Here is a 22,941-nt window from a genome sequence, read left to right on the forward strand (position 1 = left end):
GTTCCTCCATGTACTGACCAAAATAGAAAGAAAACTTGATTACAGTATACATGTGTCACTTACAAAAGTTGATTGTGTTTTGTTGTGAATAAAATACCTGTACATGTTACATTTCTTTATTTTGTTTATTTGTAATTGTGTGTTGATACATGTTGTATGTTTTCTTTTTAATACTTTTGATGTACATGCATTAGCATTTTATGCTATGAAGGCATGATATCAAATCGGTTGTTCGCTTCTCACTTTCATTTGATGCGTTGTCCCATCCCTGACCATGATAGTACGGTTCATACATAATCTGCTTATAACCAGATTGAATTTCCTGCGATGATTTCCTGTTCATTTCCAGCCCGCCCATCTTCCAATCTCTGCAGCAGACGGGTCATCTTTTTATTTTTTCAGGGATCGCATCACTTGGGTAGATCAAAGCTGATGTACTCCAGTCAAAAGGGATTTGGTAGTATTGCCGAAGCTTTATTTTAAAGAGAAATTCCAGTATTTGCAGTAAACACTGATTTCATGAGAAAGTCTGTAAAACAAGGCTTAATTGTCAGTATATCATCGAGGATCTAGATCTGGTACAGTTACATTAACTGAACTTTGTGAAATCTTGAAATCTACGCTGAAAAATGTTCACACCGAAGATCCCCAACACAGATAAGCGCACGTGGGACAATGTATAATTATTGCTTAGGGCGTCGGGCCCGACGCCCTACCCGATTCCTGTGCTTATTTGGTGATTTCTCAGCAATTACACAATTTCTTCCAGAATTCTCTGGCACATGCGTTTTATTTATACAAACAGACACTTTGGTGGTCATTTCATTGGATTCTGTACGAACTCATTTTGATATCGTTACCAAAACTAGCATTTACCTTTAATACCTGTAATCTACAGTGTACCAGGGACAGTGATGTAATTTGTTCCAAATTATGATGACTATTATGGTGGTGAGTGGTGACGATTTGGATAAACGGGATGATAATGGTGATGATGATTATGATGATGATGATTATTTTGATGATTGATGATGATGTTGATGGTGAAGATGATAGTGATGAAAATTAGGAAAACGATGATGATGATGAATTGATGATGATGCTGATGAAGCTGATGATGGTGATGATGCTGATGGTGATGATGGTGATGATGATGATGGTGATGAATGGATGCTGCTGCTGATGATGGTGATAATGATGCTGCTGCTGATGATGATGGTGATGATGATGATCGTGGTGATGATGATGGTGATGATGATGATGGTGATGAATTGATGATGATGCTGATGATGGTGATAATGATGCTGCTGCTGATGATGGTGATGATGGTGATGATGATGATGATGATGGTGATGATGATGATGGTGATGATGATGATGGTGATGATGCTGATGATGTTGATTATGATGATGATGATGGTGATGATGATGATGACGATAGTGATGGTGTTGATGATGGTGATGATGATGATGATGATCATGATTAAGATGATGGTAATGGTGATGATGATGATATGGTGGCAGTGGTGGCGGTGGAGATGATGAAGAGTGTAAATTGCAATGACATTGAAGATGTTGATGATGATTATGGCTATGAGCATACTGCTGCTGCTCATGATTATGATGATGATGATAAAAATGGTGGTGGTGGTGGCGATGAATGTAGATGTCATTAATTATTTGTGTATCCTGCAAGAGTACATGTATTGATACTTCATAACAATGCAAGAACACTAGAAAATAACAGTTTAAAGAGAATAATCAAGAGATGAAGAAAAATTTGATAAAAGAAAGAGTGAAAGAAAAATCAAAGGAAAAAGAAAAGAAGACATGACATAAAAACTTAAAATGGGATGAGATGTATTGGCCAAGAAAGGAAGGATGAAAAGGGAGGGAGGGGGTTAAAAACAAGGGAACATAGACAACATACATGGAGAAATGTCATTTTTATAGTAATAAAGGCATTTTTAACACACAAAAAAAGTACAATAGTGATCTAATTGTCATTTCATGTAGGCATGTACATGTACCTGTAGAAGTGCATGTGGATGGTGGAGGTGGTAATTGTTTGTTTTGGTGTGGACCACAATAACTGCCTTTATAGCTAAATTTGTGTTTTGTATCGTCTGAGTAAAGGCACATCATAACTCCTGATGGGGGGTGTTTCATATAGCTGTTTGTAAGATACGAATGACTTTACGCCCGACTGTTGATCCTTGTGCTATGTGACATCCCTATGTAATAGAGTCATGACCTACATGTAAGAACATGTTCCAGTTGTGCGTAAAGTCGTTCGTAACTTTACGAACAGCAGCAACACCCACCTGGCTTGTAATATATACACACATGCATCATCTACCTCCATGCTTGCATGGAGGCACATGCTGTGGGGAGAATTTCATGAGAAGTTTGCCAGCGATTTTCACTGTCCAATTTGACTCTCGGCCTTTCAGATGCAAGGATTTCAGTAGCTTATAACACATTGTTTCACAAACCTTGTTGATCTGTAACGCACTGTTTTTTGGGCAATGTGAATGACCCTTAGACTTTAATAGTTTAAAGAGAAATTCCAGTAGTTGCAGTTAACACTGATTTCATGAGAAAGTCTGTAAAACAAGGCTCAATTGCCAGTATATCATCGAGGATCTAGATCTGGTACAGTTACATTAACTGGACTTTGTGGAATCTTGAAATCTACGCTGAAAAATGTTCACACCGAAAATCCCCAACACAGATAAGCGCACGTGGGACAATGTATAATTATTGCTTTATAGGGCGTCGGGCCCGACGCCCTACCCGAATCCCGTGCTTATTTGCTGATTTCTCAGCAATTACGCAATTTCTTCCAGAATCCTTTTGCACGTGCGTTTTATTTATACATGTACAAACAGACATTTTAGTGGTCATTTCTTTGGATTGTGTACGAACTCATTTTGATATCGTTACCAAAACTAGCATTTACCTTTAAATTGGCATATTATGGTGGCGTTATGGCTCATTTAATGTGAATGAATGCGCTATGCATCGGAAATCATCGGGGTCTTGATGTTAAGATTATAGGTCTTTTTGGATTCTTATTTTTTTAGATCAGAGACAATCATAGCCTTTTCCACGGTCTAGCACAGGAAACAAGATGTAAAAGACAAATTGTCCTCATCCAAATAAATAGAAAACTTTGAATTTTGAATATTTTGTAATTATGAGTCATTATACTTTAATATAGGGCTACATACATGTACACTGTTTACATGTACAATACAGTTATATGGCAGAAAAACAGACACGCACATTTTATAATGGCAAAGAACAATATTCAAATTATTGTTCCTAGACAAGTAATGTATGAATGATCATTATGAGCTGATACCATAAAAACTTGTACTGTTGAAGATTTGTGTCACAATATAGTTAAACCACTACCCTTTCGCTTATTTTCAACAATATAGTACGAGCCAGTTACATCCAAATGAGAGAGTTGATGACATCACTCAATCATTATTTCTTTTGTTTTTTATTGTTTGAATTATACAATATTTCAATTTTTACGAATTTGACGATTAGGACCTCCTTGCCTGAAGCACAAAATGTTAAAATAATGGAATTCCACGTGTTTAGGGAGGAATGAAACTTCATTTTACATGACAATGATGAGAAAATCAAAATATTTCATATAATAAAATACAAAAGAAATAGTGAGTGAGTGATGTCATCAACTCTCTCATTTGGATGTAACTGGCTCGTTCATATAACTATTTTGTTGAAAGTAAGCGAAACTTTAAAATGCCATAACTTTCTTATTTTACATCCGATTTTGATGAAATTTTCAGTGTTGTGCTTGTTGAATTTTTCTCTTTTTATTCAAATCAAGTTTTTGTTGGGGTGGACTTGTCCTTTAAATATCTGAATGCGGGGCAACATACATGTACAAGTACTGTACATATATACATTTACACTGTACAATGTGCTATATTTGTCCTAATATATGCCTCGTAATCCAAAGGGCCGACTGCGTTTCGTTCGATTAGTATCACGCCAAGGGTCGTAATGACTGTAAATTGCACTGCATGCAGAGACATTCTGCTTCAAAACTTTTATTGACCTTTCAAAACTCCTAATGGTGGAGGATTATGGAGGCCAATTAATCATATTATGATGAATACTGAGAGATCTGCATGCATCCATTCAAAGGGGGAAATGTTGCCAAACAATAATATTGGTTTTATGGTAGTGCAAGCATATTAAAATGGAGAATGGTATAAGGGAAAGATACAGTTTACTGTGTACATGTATGTACATGTAGCACACATTGAGAAAATAGCATGTTGTAAAGCCTGATTCAAGTTTAAAGGTCAAGTCCACCTCAGAAAAATGTTGATTTGAATCAATAGAGGAAAATCAGACAAGCACAATGCTGAAAATTTCATCAAAATCGGATGTAAAATAACAAAGTTATGACATTTCAAAGTTTCGCTTATTTTCAACAAAATAGTTATATGAACGAGCCAGTTACATCCAAATGAGAGTCGATGATGTCACTCACTCACTATTTCTTTTGTTTTTTATTGTTTAAATTATACAATATTTAAATTTTTACGAATTTGACAATTAGGACCTCCTTGCCTGAAGCACAAAATGTTAAAATAATGGAATTCCACATGTTTAGGGAGGAATGAAACTTCATATTACATGACAATGACGAGAAAATCAAAATATTTCATATTTCATATAATAAAATACAAAAGAAATAGTGAGTGATGTCATCAACTCTCTCATTTGGATGTAACTGGCTCGTTCATATAACTATTTTGTTGAAAATAAGCGAAACTTTAAAATGCCATAACTTTATTATTTTACATCCGATTTTGATGAAATTTTCAGTGTTGTGCTTGTTGAAATTTTCTCTTTTTATTAAAATCAAGTTTTTGTTGGGGTGGACTTGTCCTTTAACAAAATGTTCTAACTTTTAAACTATGTTTTGATCCTTTTTGTCTCACCTGCGAAGCAAAGTGAGACTATAGGCGCCGCTTTTCCGACGGCGGCGGCGGCGTCAACATCAAATCTTAACCTGAGGTTAAGTTTTTGAAATGACGTCATAACTTAGAAAGTATATGGACCTAGTTAATAAAACTTGGCCATAAGGTTAATCAAGTATTACTGAACATCCTAGTAGAGTTTGATGTCACATGACCAAGGTCAAAGGTCATTTAGGGTCAATGAACTTAGACCATGTTGGAGGATTCAACATCGAAATCTTAACCTGAGGTTAAGTTTTTGAAATGTCATCATAACTTAGAAAATATATGGACCTAGTTCATGAAACTTGGACATAAGGTTAATCAAGTATCACTGAACATCCTGCATGAGTTTCACGTCACATGACCAAGGTCAAAGGTCATTTAGGGTCAATGAACTTTGGCCGAATTGGGGATATCTGTTGAATTCCCATCATAACTTTGAAAGTTTATGGATCTGATTCATGAAACTTAGACATAATAGTATTCAAGCATCACTGAAACTTTTGTGCAAGTTTCAGGTCTCATGATTAAGGTCAAAGGTCATTTAGGGTCAATGAACTTTGGCCGAATCGGGGTATCTGTTGAATTACCATCATAACTTTGAAAGTTTATTGGTCTAGTTCATTAAACTTGGACATTAGAGTAATCAAGTATCACTGAACATCCTGTTTGAGTTTCAGGTCACATGACCAAGGTCAAAGGTCAATGAACTTTGGCCGAATTGGGTGTATCTGTTGAATTACCATCATAACTTTGAAAGTTTATGGATCTGATTCATGAAACTTGTACATAAGAGTAATCAAGTATCACTGAACATCCTGTTCGAGTTTCAGGTCACATGATCAAGGTCAAAGGTCATGTAAGGTCAATGAACTTTGGCCATGTTGGGTTTTTTTGTTGAATAACCATCATATCTCTGTAAGTTTATTGGTCTAGTTCATAAAAAGAGGACATAAGAGTAACCATGTATCACTGAACATCTTGTGCGAGTTAGAGTAGTATTCAAAGTCAGCACTGCTGCTATATTGAACCGCGTGATGCAGGTGAGACGGCCAGAGGCATTCCACTTGTTTAATTGTAAACTTATTTAATGACTTGTTTAAAACTTTAAACAATAAATGTTATAGATACAGGCTTAGATAATGTGCTTGCTATTTTTAACAGTGTTTTTACAATTAAGTGTTTCTGTAGGTAATTTACTTCAGGGATAAGGATGCTTATAAAGTTTTTAAAAACCCTGTGATTGAAAATAGTTGTGGATATTTTATTGCTTCAGACCTACAAGTTGCGAAGGTTGTGTTTCTACTGAGAGAGCTACTTTCAATCTTAATATTGAATGAAAGTTCAACCATTAGGTCCATGGTTCAACAAAGTCACAGCGTTTGTGCTGCACTTTTAAGTGCTTTTTCCCCCAAAATACGCAGAGTGATAAAGCCAAATCCAGAGTAGGCCTTCGGCCCATACTTTTGATTTTTCTTACACTCTAAATTCCAAGGAATTATTATAAATCCAGATCGGTTGTGAATAGTGACCAGCCGAATATTGAATTTATTTTAAATCTTAGGATTAACGTTTAAATCTCAAAAGATATAAATTAAAATCTTTTAGAGATATTTTTAAATCAACATGTTTTAATTCTAAATCTACATTAATATTCACCTGGTAACTATTCAAGCCGATCTGGATTTATTTTAGATCTTTGGAATTTAGAGTGAACATCTACATGTAGATCATGGATCCCATTACTCCATGAAGATAAACTAACTTGTTGAGCCTAAACAATCGCCAAGTGATTAGCAAGTTAGAATCATCTTCGAACTTTGACCTTGCCTTGTTGAATCAGAGGTGTGTAAAGGTACCATTATGTATTTGTTCTTTGACTTGAAATTTAGACCTCTATTGTGAGTGATTAACCATGTATGAATTAAAGCGAAGAGACGACAATGCAATGTGAATGTCTACATAAACATATTTGCCAATGATTGATTTGTAGTGATCATTTGATTGGTATTGTAAGAACATTCCAATGAGGGCTTGAGTGAGCCAGGGTGTGTCGGTTTCCAAATTTAAACGGAAACATGGATCATGATTGAAAACTCAATTATGAAACATACATGTAGAACACAAATACGATCAGTGGTGCACTGTTCAGTGTCGAAAATATAAAGCCGTTTATATGCTGATTGTCTTTAAATTTCCCGCTTTGGTTTAATAGCGCAGCTTGACCCATATAGGTCTGTTTGTGTAGGCTTCTTCTGTGAGATTAAATTTAAACACGTTTCAACACTCAATTGTGTTCAATATTGCATTCGCGATGCTCAAGATCGTCAAATTTGAGCTGGTCACATTTACAAACGCATCTTTTTAAACGTCTAAATTTTCCTCTGAATAGTGATTTGAAAGACCTTTACTGTTACGACTGGGAATATGGACTTTGATCACACCCTTTGTTATTATATTTATATCCATGTTTCATAACCACGTTTTGAATCATGATTCATGTTGCTGTATATATTTTGAAACCAACATTGAACACATCCCAAGAGAACAAGGGTGTATAGTATGCAGAAGGAGGTCAATGTGTGGTCAGGCTACAGTGTAGTTCTTTGAATGGAACATGCTAAACTTAAAAAAAAATAATACACATTATGCTCTTACACCACGAGGCCGTAATTCTTAAAATGAAAATGACGTTTCACCAATTGATGCGTAATCGGCAGAGAATCGGAGATACCAGTACATCATACTGAAACTCCCCCAGTCATTATAGTCCACAGTTTACACTTGTTTAAAATTAAAAGAAAGTTTACCTATCATTCATAAATACTACATTTCCCTTAAAGATAAATTCCAGTTTTGGTAATGATCTTGAAATGACTTTTTACAGAATCTAATATAATGACCACCGAAGTGTCTGTTTGTATGAATAAATAATATGTGCCAAAGGATTCTGGGAGAAATGGTGTAATTGCTGAGAAATAAGCAAAATAAGCGCGGATTCGGTCACTTCCGTCGGGTCTTTATTCCTGCAATAATAATACACTGTCCCACGTGTGCCTATCTGTGTTGGTGATCTTCAGTGTGAACGTTTTTCAACGTAGATTTCAAGATTTCACAAATTTCAGTGGATGTAACTGTACCAGATCTAGATCCTCGATGATATACTGACAATTAATACCCCTTTCATAAATCCAATTAAAATGAATTAGGCGGCTAATAGCAGCATAATTTGGTCGTAAAATTGGAGGAGGACAAGAGTTATCCACATTACTCTGATGCTGCTATTATCCGCATAATAGCGGCATCGGGATAAGATTTTGAGTTTATGAACGCATTTCCAAATAATGCGGATAATTGCCATGGTGCGGTCACAAGGTCACCCTTTTCCAACACAACCGCATCGGAGGGGGCGTGTCCAGTTGTCATGGCGATTATCCGCCTTTTTCAGGACGGGCGCTCGTAAAAATAATGCGGCTTATTTTCGGAGTTTATGAACGCAATTTTTATTGAATTATCCGCATTACTCTTAGGCGGCTAATTGGAGGATAGGTTTATGAAAAGGGTATTAGCCTGGTTTTCCAGACTTTCTCATGAAATCAGTGCTTACAGCAACTACTGGTATTTCTCTTTAAACCAACACATCACTTGTTTTTTGACCTTCAAATTATTTAGTACTGGTACAGTATACAAAGTGGGCCTAACCTGTTTACAATCTCAATAGTAGGATGAGGGTTGAAGGGTATGTTTGGTTTTATTTGTTTATTTTTAGCAGAATATCAAATAAACGACTATCACCACATAGGGCCTACATTGTAAAAAAGCCTATTAGTTTGTAATCCTTATAGAGAAAGCACTTTGTTCTCATACATGTACAATGGGACTGTGGTAAATTACAAGGGTGATGAACATTACAGAGTGGATGGATTGTTTGTTAGAACAAGGCAATTGTTTTGGAAAGATTACAATTATGTTTTGTTTGTTCAAATCACAATGTTCATGAAATATGAATAGTATGCATTCAAAAGTTGTAGGCTTATATAGGCTGTGCAAGGTTGCTTACTGTAACTTGTAAGGGAGACCCCTCCGTTAAACCTAATAAAATGAATGAATGAATAAAAAATGAGGGCACAACCTAGCTGCCATATGGGGGCAATACTTCTAAAATTTGCAAGCTAGCAAAATACACATATTTTGACATTCTATTTAAAAAAAATCAAATATTTTGATAAATTATTAATATTCAGAAAATTATAAATTTACAACATCACATTTCACCTTTATTCTTCTCATCTCCTTTCTTTTTCTCATGACTTACATTTTGTGTTTTGTCTTTAATCATGGAACTTTTTTTTTTTTTTTGGGGGGGGGGGTTAGGGGTCCAATGCTCCCCCCTCCCTTTCCCTCCATCTACATGGCAGTGCTTGTTCAATGTAGTCCCCATTTCTGCACAGTGTGTAGTGATTATTTACATACTATGCAGTATGAACAAGGTCATTGTGAGCTTGGTATTCATTACACGAGTCAGTGCAATGAGATCCTAGTCAAACAGTATTCATTACTTGCTGGAGGGGCTGTGTTCTCACTTTGGGATATAACACAATACTGCATTGTTATGAAGAGAAATCCATCCCTTGACCTACTTGTGCAAGTGCAAATAATGATCAAAGAGGAAGTTCACTCTGACACCAGGAAAAAATATGTAAAGGTGGCAAGTGATAATTCATTTTCCAAATTTTCTTAAAAACTGTTTTTAGATGTTAAATGGAAAATAAATTATGCAATTGCAGATGCCAATAAGTTCGATTCAATTCAATAATTTTTCTTGTCACACATAGGCCTACTTTACATGTACTTGTACAGCAAACAAACATTTGCCATCGATTATATATTACATGTGCATGTTTATTTTGTACAAAAATTACTGTGTAGTCATGAGAAGTTTACCCTGCTACGTTAATGCAATGAAAGCCTTTGATAATTCGGTAGATTGACATTTAGTGCAGGTACTGATAATGTATTCCAGCACTAATAATGGCACAAAAGATGCTATAAAGATCTGCGAATGGATTTTGAGTGTACACACCTGTACTCAAGTGTGCACATTGGCACACATGAAACGCTACCTGTATGTTGTACAGTACATGTAGAGTATGTCGACCTCGGCCTACATACTGTAGTTTAGGTTTTCACCTTCAGAACATTACCGGCATACTACATATAAATGTATGTAGATGTGTCTTTATGGAGACCTATTTATATATCTAATTTCAATTTCAATTCAATTTATTGACCATTAAAAAGACATCAAAAATATTTACAAAAATAACATACAACATATTCAAAATATAACAGGTTACAAGTTTCTTAATGGTCAGGACCCCTAAGAAGCAAGACTGCTTATAGCCGGGGCCCTACAAATAAACATAACTGATAAAAAGGGTTATAAACAAATACACACATACATACACACACTTTCACACATCATCACACAATGCAAAAACACAGGAGATAGAAATAATAGAAGATAAGACGAGATATTATGATTACAGTGTGTATGGATAACATTGAAAGAATCCCTACTCTCTAGAAGGACAGACTATCCAAGTATACTGTACAAACATGGAGTATATTCTCGAAATTAATTATTGGCAATGATTGCAAAGGAATTCCAATGAAATTCCTGAAGCTGTGGTTTTCTTTTTATTTGTGCTTATAAACGCTTTATTTCTTTCAAGTTTAAACTAATAATTTTTAATGAACTGGCAGTCTCCTCAAAACGTTCTATTTTCAAAATCCCTTTTTTAGACACTTCATACATTTGTTTAAAATCACTTGTAGACTCTGGCCATGTGTGTTGACACAGCTTTGGTTGACAGAGATGCCAAGTTAAAAAAAATGTTATGCGTGAGATTTTCATGACTCGACGTCTCTGTGCGCGCGCGGCCAGTACTTACACTCGTACGTTGCAAAAAGCGCGCGCATGAGATATGGGCTTCAAAACCATGCGATGCACGCAACGATTCATTGTATCACGTACTAGCTGTGCGCTGACTGCACTCTCGATTCGTCTCGCGTGCCGGGCTAGACGCGAAGGCGGTCGGCCAGTCGTATAATCTGATGAATAATGCTACTTTTTTTCTGTCGGGTCCCGATGCGTGAGAAAAATGGGTGCCATGCGTGAGATCGTGAGACGGACCCTGAATGCGTGAGTCTCACGCACAATGCGTGAGACTTGGTAGCTTTGGGTTGATGGTTGTTTCCCTATTGACAATGTACTAATAAAGCAAGTAATTAAAAATACACCTCACCAAAACTTGTCATAATACAATTTATATTATATCTAGTCAAAGTGGAGGCAGGTATAATGGTTACTTGGGGGACCTGCATGCTAGGGTCATTGTCGGCCATGATAATTGTATTTTTTTGGTCAAATTTCTGTGTGAGCTTTATATATCGCAATGACGGATGACGCGGTGGGTTCGGGGGATACATGTGCTCGGCTGCGCGACCCGCCAAGCATCTGTAGTTACAAAGGATACAAAACTAGAGTATCTCATCACCAGCATGATGCTGAAATTCTCATTAAAATTGAATATGAGAAGAATTGGGACCCACAGGTATCAGTTATCATCTCCCTTGATCTTCTCTTGTCTTCTCTCTCTCTCTCTCCCCAGGGTCTTGTTTCATGAAGACTTGTAAATGCAAAATTTGTATAACAAATTTACAATCAGCCAATCAGATTGAAGGATTTCAATAGCTTATAACTCTATTTTAAATTTGTTTTTGTAACAAGTTTTATGAAACTGACCCCAGGCCTTGCTGCCCTTCCAAATATTTTGATATTTAGGGCCAAAATAAGTGCCCTTTCTGCATGAGGCCTTGGTGCCCTGTTGAAATCCAGTGCAAGTGTCCTATTGAAAGTTCATTTTACTATTGGTGCCCTGTTTTCATGGCTTTGGATAACCCCTAAAGCAAGCACAATTTTCCCTTTTCCTTTTGATATTAAAGTGGCCTTTTTGAAAAAGTAGCCTTGCCCCTTTGAATCCTGTAATAATTTGAGCCCTGTTGCTGTATCTCTATCCGTATGTCTGTCTCATGTTTTTTATGGATCTTATCTGAACCCAGCCACAATCACATTCTACACTCATGATTTTTACTTTCTTTCTAATATATCTTTGTTTCAATCTTCTCTCCCTCAGGATCACCAGCTGAACTAGCTGGCCTGCGAACAGGAGACAGAGTCATCGAGGTAGATGGCACCAACATCGAACGCGAAACACACACACAGGTCGTTGCCCGCATCAAGGCCGGCGGCGGCTCCACCAGTCTACTCGTCGTTGATAGAGAACTCGATGCATACTGCAGACGGAATGGAATCACGATAAAAGAGAGTATGGCGGAAAGGGGCGAGAAGGAGTCGCCGCGGTTAAACGGTGACCACCTTGAAGTTCAGGGGGAGGTGCACATTATGAATGGGGATGCCAAGGATATGATGGGTGACCATGATGTCATTGAGGTGAATGTGGAAGCGCAGGAGGAATCGGCACCAGATAGACAAACGGAGATAGAGGAGGAGCATCAGTATTCTGAGATTCAAAGACGGGAGGAGGAAGAGGAGGTCATAGAGCAGTCAGCAGATGCAGCAGTAGAAGATGAAGAGAGGAGAGAAGTAGAGGATGAAGTAGTCCAGGCAGAAGAAGTCAATGTGGAAGAAAGCATTCCAGTAAGTAGATTATAGTATAAATGGGGTTCCACAAGGATATTTTTGTGCACCTTAGATTTTCTTTGCAAGCTGTAGTTATTGAGGAAAGTCTTATAATGTATTTTTTGTGCCAAAGCCTGAATTTAGGCCTTGGTATTTTTGTTTCTAGGTCATGGGAATGTGTGCAAGCTTACACTTCAGATTCTGTGTTCTCATCTGATGTTGGTCACAATATTTTGTCAGGCGAAAGTCATGAAATTTTTTATGGCTCATATCTATTCATAATTGCCATGTTGCCACTCGGGTGTGCAAGCACTATAGGGAATTGATATTCTTGCCAGGAATGCATCTACTGCACTTTTGTTGATGCCATGACATTTGCTACAATTGCTCCAGTCTAAATTCCATGCGCTTATCTAATTACCAACTTCATCCGTGGGTTTATCACTATACCCGACTCTTAACCTAACCTAAACCTAACATAAAACTCTTTTGCAACCCTAATCCTACATGTACATCTTAGATGAAATTAAACCCGGAGCAATTGTTGCAGGAGCGAATGTTGCTTCACCCTTTGGTCAAGTGCAATGTTGCTCTCAGAAAAATTAATGTCCCATGATCTGGGGTTTGGAGTCAGACCACATGCATTTCAACTTGAAAGTGTCAAGATAAATAAGTTTTATTTTCAATGAATTTCGTATGACCTTGGTGATCAGGTTCCACCCATGGATCGAGATGAAGAGCCAGAAGTCAACATTCCTGAGCCAGAACCTGAACCAATCTTAGAAGCAGCCACCGTTCCTGATGTGGAATCAGCCCCACCCATTGATGATGAGACGGACACTCCTGCTTTCATTGAGGAGCCAGAGCGCCAACCGACACCGGAACCGGTTAGAGAGCCATCGCCGGAACCAGTTCGAGAGCCGACGCCAGAGCCTGTTCGAGAGCCAACGCCTGAGCCTGTTCGAGAGCCAACTCCGGAACCGGTCCGAGAGCCAACGCCGGAGCCTGTCCGAGAGCCGACACCGGAACCGGTCCGAGAGCCGACACCAGAACCAGAGCCCAAGCCTTCTCATCAACCTACGAGGGTATGTATTCATTCTCTGGTTTGTATTTTTATGTTTGCTGAAATCAAGAGCAATGTCTGAAGTTGATCTATTTATCATTTCCTGGAAGATTCTATGGTTCTGTTAATAATTAACAATCAATCAGAATATTGCCTCTATCTGGAAATATGCCTACATTTTCTCTAAATAAGACACATGGAACTAAGCTTTTCAAAGGTACAAAACCAGGACTGCACATTGGTTTTCCGGGATTGAAGAGTTTTATCATCTTCTGCACATAGAGTTTGTGAAGTAAAACATGAACTGCTTCTTTCAACACATGGCTTATTTGACGGCGGACCTCACAAGGAACTAAGTAGCTGAATATGAAGAGAATATTATTCAGAGGACAATGTCAGTTGCATGCTAGTGATTGCATTAAAGAACAAGTCCACCCCAACGAATAGTTGATTTTAATAAAAAGACAAAAATCCAAAAATAATAACACTAAAAAAATCCTCGAAATCGGATGTGAAATAAAAAAATCATGACATTTTAAAGTTTTGCTTAATTTTCACAAAACAGTTTATTCACATCCTGGTCAGTATGCAAATGAGGAGAATAATGACATCATCCACTCACTATTTCTTTTGTATTTTATTATATGAAATTTTCAAATTTTATCATTGTCAAGTGAAACAATGATTATTTCCTCCCTGAACTTGTGTAGCCAGCATTGTTAATACTATATGGTTCAGTCAAGTTAGTCCTAATTTTTAAATCTGCAAACATTGAAAAATTGTATAATTCAACCAATTAAAAACAAAAGAAATAGTGAGTGATGGACATCATCGACTGGCTCATTTGCATGTATGTCACTGAGTTGTGCATATCCCTGTTTTGTGAAAAATAAGCAAAACTTTAAAAAGTCATAACTTTCTTATTTTACATCCAATTTTGATGAAATTTTCAAGCATTATGCTCGTTTGATTTTTCTCTATTCATTCAAATCAACATTTTTTGGGGATGGACTTGACCTTTGACTAACCGATGAATGTCCATCTCCCATAGGTCCAAGGGTCAACACAGGATGCAACATTGGCTGCAGTACAGGTAGATGCTTCCATAGTTTTCCAGCTAAAGGACATTTCACCTTCACGTTATTCAGTAATATTCACCATCAAGGACACTGGGGCCAATTGCACAAAAGGGTCTTTCCAAGGACCGTCTTTCGTGTCGCCCATCTTTTATGATACGCTATAAGCGGGGTGTTTCTGAAATTTATGATAAAGAATAAGATTCGGTAGCTTGCGTGTAAATCAAATTTTATACAATTTCATGATATATCACATCATTTTACAAAGAAATATTTTGTTTATTTTAATGGACGAATGAAATATGTTTGCAGATGATTTATTTAAAATACGTTTCACATGGCGCATCGTAAAAGATGGGCGACACGAAAGACTGTCCTTGCAAAGACCCTTTCGTGCAATCGGCCCCTGTTGCATAAAAGTTACTATAATCATGGTAACTTTGCCATCCAATGGTAACTATGTGGTAACATGGCTCATCTGCCAATTAAAATTAAAGAGAAATGCCAGTAGTCGCAGTAAACACTGATTTCATGAGAAAGTCTGTAAAACCAGGCTTAATTGTCAGTATATCATCGAGGATCTAGATCTGGTACAGTTACATAAACTGAACTTTGTGAAATCTTGAAATCTACGCTGAAAAATGTTCACACTGAAGATCACCAACACAGATAGGCACACGTGGGACAGTGTATTATTATTGCTGGAATGAAGACCCGACGGAAGTGACCGAATCCGCGCTTATTTTGCTTATTTCTCAGCAATTACACAATTTCTGCCAGAATCCTTTGGCACATATTTTTTATTCATACAAACAGACACTTGGGTGGTCATTATATTAGATTCTGTAAAAAGTCATTTTGAGATCGTTACCAAAACTGGAATTTATCTTTAAGGATTCCATGAAAGATACCTATGGATGGCAAAGTTACCGTAATGGTAACTTTGGTAAATACGTCTACTGCCAACTCGTCCACTCCCCACATGGGCTACCATCATTTAGTCTAATGCCATTCCGTCCATCAACACTTCGTCTAACAACCGTTTGGTCCAATCATCACTTCATCTAATCACCAGTTCGTCTATGACCACTTCGTCTCGTAACCAGTTGGTCTAATATTCATGTTATTTTCATTCATTTCGCCCAAGTAACACTTAGTCCAATTAGACCAAATAGTACATCAACTAAATGGCTATTGGACCAACTGATTCGCAGACGAAATGGTGAGTGGACGAAATGGAAAGTAAAGCATCTGGATAGTGGACGAACTGATGGTAAACCAAATGATAGTGGACATGTTTTTAATCTGACGAATTGGCAGTAGACCATTTGAAAATAAACGTAACTTTTATGCAACAGGCCCCTGTAACATAAACTTTAGCGATTGATTCTAGTGCTGAATCGATTGTATGATTTTGTATGATCAATCGTAGACATTGGCTTCATGATCAGTCATTAAGCTTTTATGTTTCTGAGTCTTGCTCTCATAATTCCATGAAATCACTTCATATTGAGCTGCTTCAAGTTGGAGTTTCGCATCGGGTGACCAGACTTCCAGGATTTCAAGGGACAGTCCCGTATTTCAGTAATTTGTCCCCCCTACCGTATGACCCTGCCCGGGGTGCCGTTTAGTTCCATATTTCAGGACTTTGAACACATTTGTGTGAGAATATTCAAGCATTAGTTTTTTATTTCTCATAATATGCATAGTACGAAAAAAGGTGAAATATGACATCGACTATTTATCATGTCAAAGTCTAAAATTATTGTCTAAAAAATAGGTCAATATTTTATAGTCGCACCCTTCGTTTGCTTGCAGCTGTATAGAAATGTTGCCACTTATGCTGTGTTTAACACTCTGAAAATTTTTGGTTCACTATGCCACTGATTTGGCTTGATGTGTCCTTATTTCGACTCCAAATCTGGTCACCCTGGTTTGGATAGGAAGCATTCCACGTTCACCAGTTATTCCTACTAGATCAAACTGAGAAGTGATGCATGTTGGCATGCCTTGAAATTGACGAGCATCATCGTTGATGAAAAATCATGCTATCCCATAGTAACAATGCAGCGTGTTTGCGTTTGATTTGTCATTCGTAATTCATGGTCCTTGTATCCTTATAGCTCGATCACTCTTTTCTCCTACGAGCTATGAATAAAACATTACATTCATTCTCTGTTTCCCTGTTATATCTGACATTGCATTCTTTGATGTGATTAAGAAATTCTTGATGTCCCTGATAGAATATCAAGCTCCAATCATATTACAGCATGCATGCTCTTTTATACAATTAATGCACATTTATGAGTGTGTTATGACGATGAAGCAAACTCGAGGGTATTTACAATTATGCGAAAGCAAGAGGCGCTTGCGCCGAGTGCTTTTGCATAATATTGTGAATGCCCGAGAGTTGCTCGCATCGTCACTAACATCACGAATCTTGAAATGTGCATTAATTGTTATATAAAACGGGTCGGCAAAAATAATTTTTCATGGAAATCTTGTTCAAATCCCTCCAACTTGTGTACGATCGCACAGACGAAGAGATCACAAGACTATCAATTATGACATCACAGGCGTATCTACTATGCGCCCCCAAGGAAGCGCATCAAAATCCTAGCCAGCCTCTTTTACTGAACGCGTATCAGTTTTTACGTGCTATTGGAACTAATGCTGCACAAAAATTGCATAGTGCTGCACAAAAAATGCACAGTGCTGCACGAAAAATGCACGACTGGAAGGTTGCGCATAATTAAAGCATGAACACGTGACTTGAATACGCACTCACCATTGGCTACATCCTTGAACCCGTTTTATAATATTTATTATTGTGTACTTAATATTGTGTACTTAATATGTATATATTTACTTCAAGTATATAAAGGTAATATTTTTTTCTCCTTTTCTCTACTCTTTTTTTTCCTTATTCATACTGTGCATGCATCTCTCAGTGTTGTTGTTCTTTTAAAAAGAAGAAATTCTTAACCAGAGGACCGGTTATTAAAGCTATTTTCGTCACACTTACCGTCATCGTATTGGTTTCATTGTTATCAAAAATCATATTTATGAAAGATTTCCTACAACACAGTGCAGCGAATGAAAATTTTACGGGTGATCACCACGAATGAACATTAATGATAATAATCCCGTGTGATAAAGACTTGTTTTAATAACAAATGGACAATTTCTGTCAGCCAATCAAATGGAGGGTTTTCAGATTAAGTGTTATCGCAAATTTGTTATCAATATCATAGGCATAATGTGTTCAGAAAAAGATAAAGTGAAGAAATGGAACCAGATTACAGTTACATGACATTGGATAGTTTTCTTTCAGAAAATATTGTCATACTTTTGGATTGAGAGAAATTCCATTTCATTCATATATTCATTGTATGTGTGTGATTCTGCTTGCCTGGAATCCCCATTATTTGTTTGTATTCTGTACAATATTCATGTATTCATGATTTATTTCATGCATTGTTTGTATGCATGCTTGTCATTTTAGGCTCCATACCAAAAGTTTGATTGAGCGTCTTTCACTTGGTGAATCCCATAAGCATCTTTATATATTTTTTTGGTTTCATTGAAGAGTAAATAACAAAACAGTGAAATTTTATACATTTCTGAATATATGCAATTTAGAATGATGATCCAAACATTATTGAATCATGGGTGATCCTCTTTTTCATCGTCATAGGCAAAATAATGGGTACACCTGCTAGTCTGCAGGCACAGACCCTGATTGAAAATTAAATCAACAAGTGTGTCTCCATGCAAAGACTAACACATACAAAACTTGCTGTTTCAATTCGAGAGGCCATCAGTACACAAGGCATGACTGAGTAGGTTACACATTCAGACCATTAGCTCGAGTGATGGGTTTGCACAGGAGACTAGACAGCTGCGATGAAAAGATGCTAGTCTGCATGCACAGACTTAAATTTGACACTTTAAACCCAGACTACCATGTCTGGAGTGAAGACTAGACACCAAACTCTGTCAGTGTAGATGCAGTGCAACAGTCCATAATGAAGCTAGTCTCACTAATTCAGACTCTACATTATACAGTATTCACCATGCAAATTGCTAAAACCAAAGTGTAAGGTCTGTGCCTGTGGACTAAAAAGTTGCAGAGTACCATTTTCACTGTACCTATTTGTGTTATACATCTTTATCTCTGATAAGAATGGGAATTAGCTTTGAAAAACTTGCAGAACTTCTGCATGAAACTTGTACAGTATGTGTTCATGGCCCTGACTTCTGGGGCCCGTAACACAAAGGTTAGCAATTGATCGTAAGCTTGATTTTTACGATCGATTGTGGATTGTAGTTAATGGAATCAATCGTAAAAAAAATGTTCTACATGTACGATCATTGCGAAGTTTTGTGTTACGGGCACCTGATGTGGATATGATAAGCCATCGGAGGCCCATAACACAAAAGCTTAGCATTCATCGTAGGATATTTCTTTTACAATTGATTGCATCGACTACAATGTACAATCAACCATGAAAATCATACGGACGATTAATCACTATCCTTTGTTTTACGGGATCAAGGACTGTCAATCAGTCTTATTTGTTTAATAGTTTGGTTTTGATGTGGGATTACAATGAAGTCTCTTCATTATTGTTTTTGTGTCTTTTTTTTATTTGATGCGTAGTTGGTTAATGGGTAAACACGGCTTCGTTTACAAGGAAACAAATAAATTTCCATATTTATTTTGATTTGTTTTTCACAGTTCTTTGTTTGGAACATTTTAGCAATATTCATTCATATACGTGTGACAAGCAAGTATGACATTGTTGGTCCAACAGACTTATTTGTGTATCATTTGTTGACATGATTCAATGAATTCTTAGCGGTATATGAAAAGGAAATTTCATGATTTCCCTTTATCAACATACCATATCATTCATACTGTAGCTCTAAATAGAAAATGTATTGGTTTAACATTATTTTACCGTATGTGTATTCATAGTGAAGGAAAGAGGTGTATTTCTGTAGGTATGATTGTCTGGGAAACATTTTATTTTTATTTGGGTGTGGAAAATGCACAAATCATTTCAATAGATACAGTATCAAAGTTGACTGAAAAAACCCTCCCCCTCTCCATTCCTATGTGAAATGTCATGGTTCAAACGGTGGTGGGTTTGGGTGGTGATTATTTGGGGTAGGGAGAGAGATTTATGAAAAGATGAAATTCTTCTCCCCGCGAGCTTGCTATTACTACGGTTGGAAGAGATATAGGTAAGTTTAAAATCCCCCCATCCAACCTGGAAAGCAAATGATGAAAGAAGAAGCTCCAAAATATCGGACAAATGTGCAAATTAACCGAAGAAAGTACAGATTCATTTTCAGAGTATTATGAATTATTGATGAAGAGCAATTACAATAATCTGTAAAGCGCTTAGACATGTTATTTCGATGTATATAAAAAGCGGTTATTACTACTACTGCTACTACTACTACTGCTACTACTGCTACTACTGCTACTACTGCTACTGCTACTACTACTACTACTACTACTACTACTACTACTACTACTACTACTACTACTACTACTACTACTACTACTACTACTACTACTACACTACTACTACTACTACTACTACTACTACTACTGCTAATACTACTACTACTACTACTGCTCTACTACATGTACTACTACTACTACTGCTGCTGCTGCTGCTGCTGCTGCTACTACTGCTACTACTACTACTACTACTACTACTACTACTACTACTACTACTACTACTACTACTACTACTACTACTACTACTACTACTACTGCTACTACTACTACTACTACTACTGCTACTACTACGTCAGCTACTACTACTGCTGCTGCTATTACTACTACTACTTCAACTGGTCCTACATGTACTCCTAACGTTATTACTAGTACAACCCATAATATTGCTGATACTGATGATGATGCTGGTGTCACCATATATTATCGACTGATTACGTGAAAACACTATCTTCAAATAATTTTGATAATTTTTTTTCCTCTCCTGTGTAGTCTGAGTCTATGCCTCCAGCCAGACCCGCCGCCCCACCCACTACAAGGCAAGCTAGTCTAAACGTCGATAGCAACAAGTCTGGACTGGAGCTCTCCACGATGGAAAAGGCAAGGATACTGGCCGCAGGGAGGAAGAAGAAGAAGCAGGCGTCGGCTAAAAACTGGGAGGATAAATTTGCAGCGTTTAATAATCTATAGGGAGTTGGTTTGCAGTGGTTTCAATTGTACTTTGTAACAGGTTAGTACTTGAAGCATTCCAAGGTTTTTCAAAGTGATGGTGTCACAAAGAAAACCCTTTTCTGCATTTCAGCGATTTAGGCATCGTATCTTGGCAGAGCATGATGAAAAACCTCCACTACCATATTTTGGTCGGATTTGGTCCATGGCGCCTAAGAGGGTCCTGTATGATTACCATCCTAGCCCCATTGAAATAAGTGCCAATACGCCAAGGTGGTCTTTCATAAAGATGTTGGTAAAGTTCCATACGACTGGAACATGTTCTTGACCATAAATCAATTATATAGGGAAATCACATACAGTACAACAAAAGATCACCTGCCGTATGTAAAGTCATTCGTATCTTCTGAACAGCTTTATGAAACACCCACCTTGGACTCGTAACACAAAGCCAAGCTATGATCGTAGAATATTTTACTACGATTGATTGCAATGACTACAATGTACAATCAGTCGTAAAAATCAAGCGTACGATTAATTGCTAACCTTTGTGTTATGGAAACCTGGTTGGTGTTTCATAGGTTGTTTGTATAAAGTTACATACAAATTTACAAGTAACCGGTGAGCCTCTCTTAGGAGCTATATCTACACTATAGAAAATTCGGTTTGCTTTTAATAATTTACCTCAAGAAAGGATCAACAGGCATTTGTACAGTTGCTCGTAACTTATACATGTATACTACGGTCACATTTTCCCTAAGGCGAGCCAAAAACGGCCTTTATAATTTTTTTTTTAACCAGCTACATATTGTACATGTAGGTTGTTTGAATTGAAATGAATAAGACGGCTGTTTTCGACTTGCCGTAAGGGAAATGTGACTGAGATATTACAAACAGCTTTATGGATCAAACTCTCGTGTCTAAGCAGTTATGAACTACATACTGGGCTACATGTAGTTCATAACTGCTTTTTATTTATACAAACAGACATCCTTTAGCACATGCGTTTATATTTGATTTTGCTTTGGAGGTAATGTTTTATGTTTGATCTAACATGCAGATTTTTCATTGGAGCAATTGTCATTCAACCCTAATCCGTATTTTTACATTATTTTGAACCAAAATCTCCACTATTGTCTTAAAGGTAAATGCTAGATATATTTGAAGTTATTTAATAACTCTGCAGATACTTTTAAGTTTTATAGAATTCATTTTTTTTTCAGACCCCCAAACTAGTTTGACGTACCACCAATATATCACATTTTGATAATTCTCGGCTTTTCTTAGGATTTTATTTCCCTATTTTTTGTTTAGTTTTATACTACACTCCAAAGGGAAATGTTTCCTACAGAGCAAAAATCACCCCTAAAACTAGAGGTTAGGAGATTAATTTGTAATGATATTTTATTCATGTACAACATGTATGCCTTTATCTTTATCTTTTCCTTTTTATTTTGTTTCATTGATTTCTTGACAGTATATATAGGTGTATAACTTCATGCTTCCAATCATCCACTATGTGCTCACCACCGACTCTGCCTGCATCTTTTCCCGATAAGTCATGTGATCACTTTGTCACATGATCAGCTAAGGTCACCTGATGCGAAACCCAAGTCATGTGATAATCATCCCAGTTCATCTGATGTGAAAGCCAAGTCATGTGATCACCCCAGGTCACCTGATGTGAAAACCAAGTCATGTGATCATCCCAAACCACCTGATGTGAAAGCCAAGTCATATGATCATCCCAGGGCCTCTGATGAAAATCAAGTCATATTTCATTATGCTTGATGTGATAATCTCGTCACATACTTATCCCAGGTCACCTGATGTGAATATCAAGTCATGTGTTAATCCACGGTCACCTGATGGGAAAATCAA

The 22,941-nt window shown here is 37.1% G+C and overlaps 1 protein-coding gene across 1 annotated transcript in view; it reads left to right on the plus strand.

The window, feature by feature from the left end:
• Positions 1 to 22,737, plus strand: part of LOC121417092 (Na(+)/H(+) exchange regulatory cofactor NHE-RF1-like) — a 40,854-nt gene extending 18,117 nt beyond the window's left edge. Inside the window, exons 2-5 of the mRNA XM_041610661.1 lie at positions 12,214 to 12,737; positions 13,433 to 13,804; positions 20,884 to 21,121; positions 22,538 to 22,737. Coding sequence (XP_041466595.1) covers positions 12,214 to 12,737; positions 13,433 to 13,804; positions 20,884 to 21,081 — 1,094 coding nt within the window. The 3' untranslated portion in view covers positions 21,082 to 21,121; positions 22,538 to 22,737. The remainder of the gene's footprint in view (positions 1 to 12,213; positions 12,738 to 13,432; positions 13,805 to 20,883; positions 21,122 to 22,537) is intronic.
• The last annotated feature ends 204 nt before the right edge of the window (positions 22,738 to 22,941 follow it).

Source organism: Lytechinus variegatus, chromosome 6 (genome assembly GCF_018143015.1).
Source record: "Lytechinus variegatus isolate NC3 chromosome 6, Lvar_3.0, whole genome shotgun sequence".
In the NCBI taxonomy this organism is placed as follows: Eukaryota; Metazoa; Echinodermata; class Echinoidea; order Temnopleuroida; family Toxopneustidae; genus Lytechinus; species Lytechinus variegatus.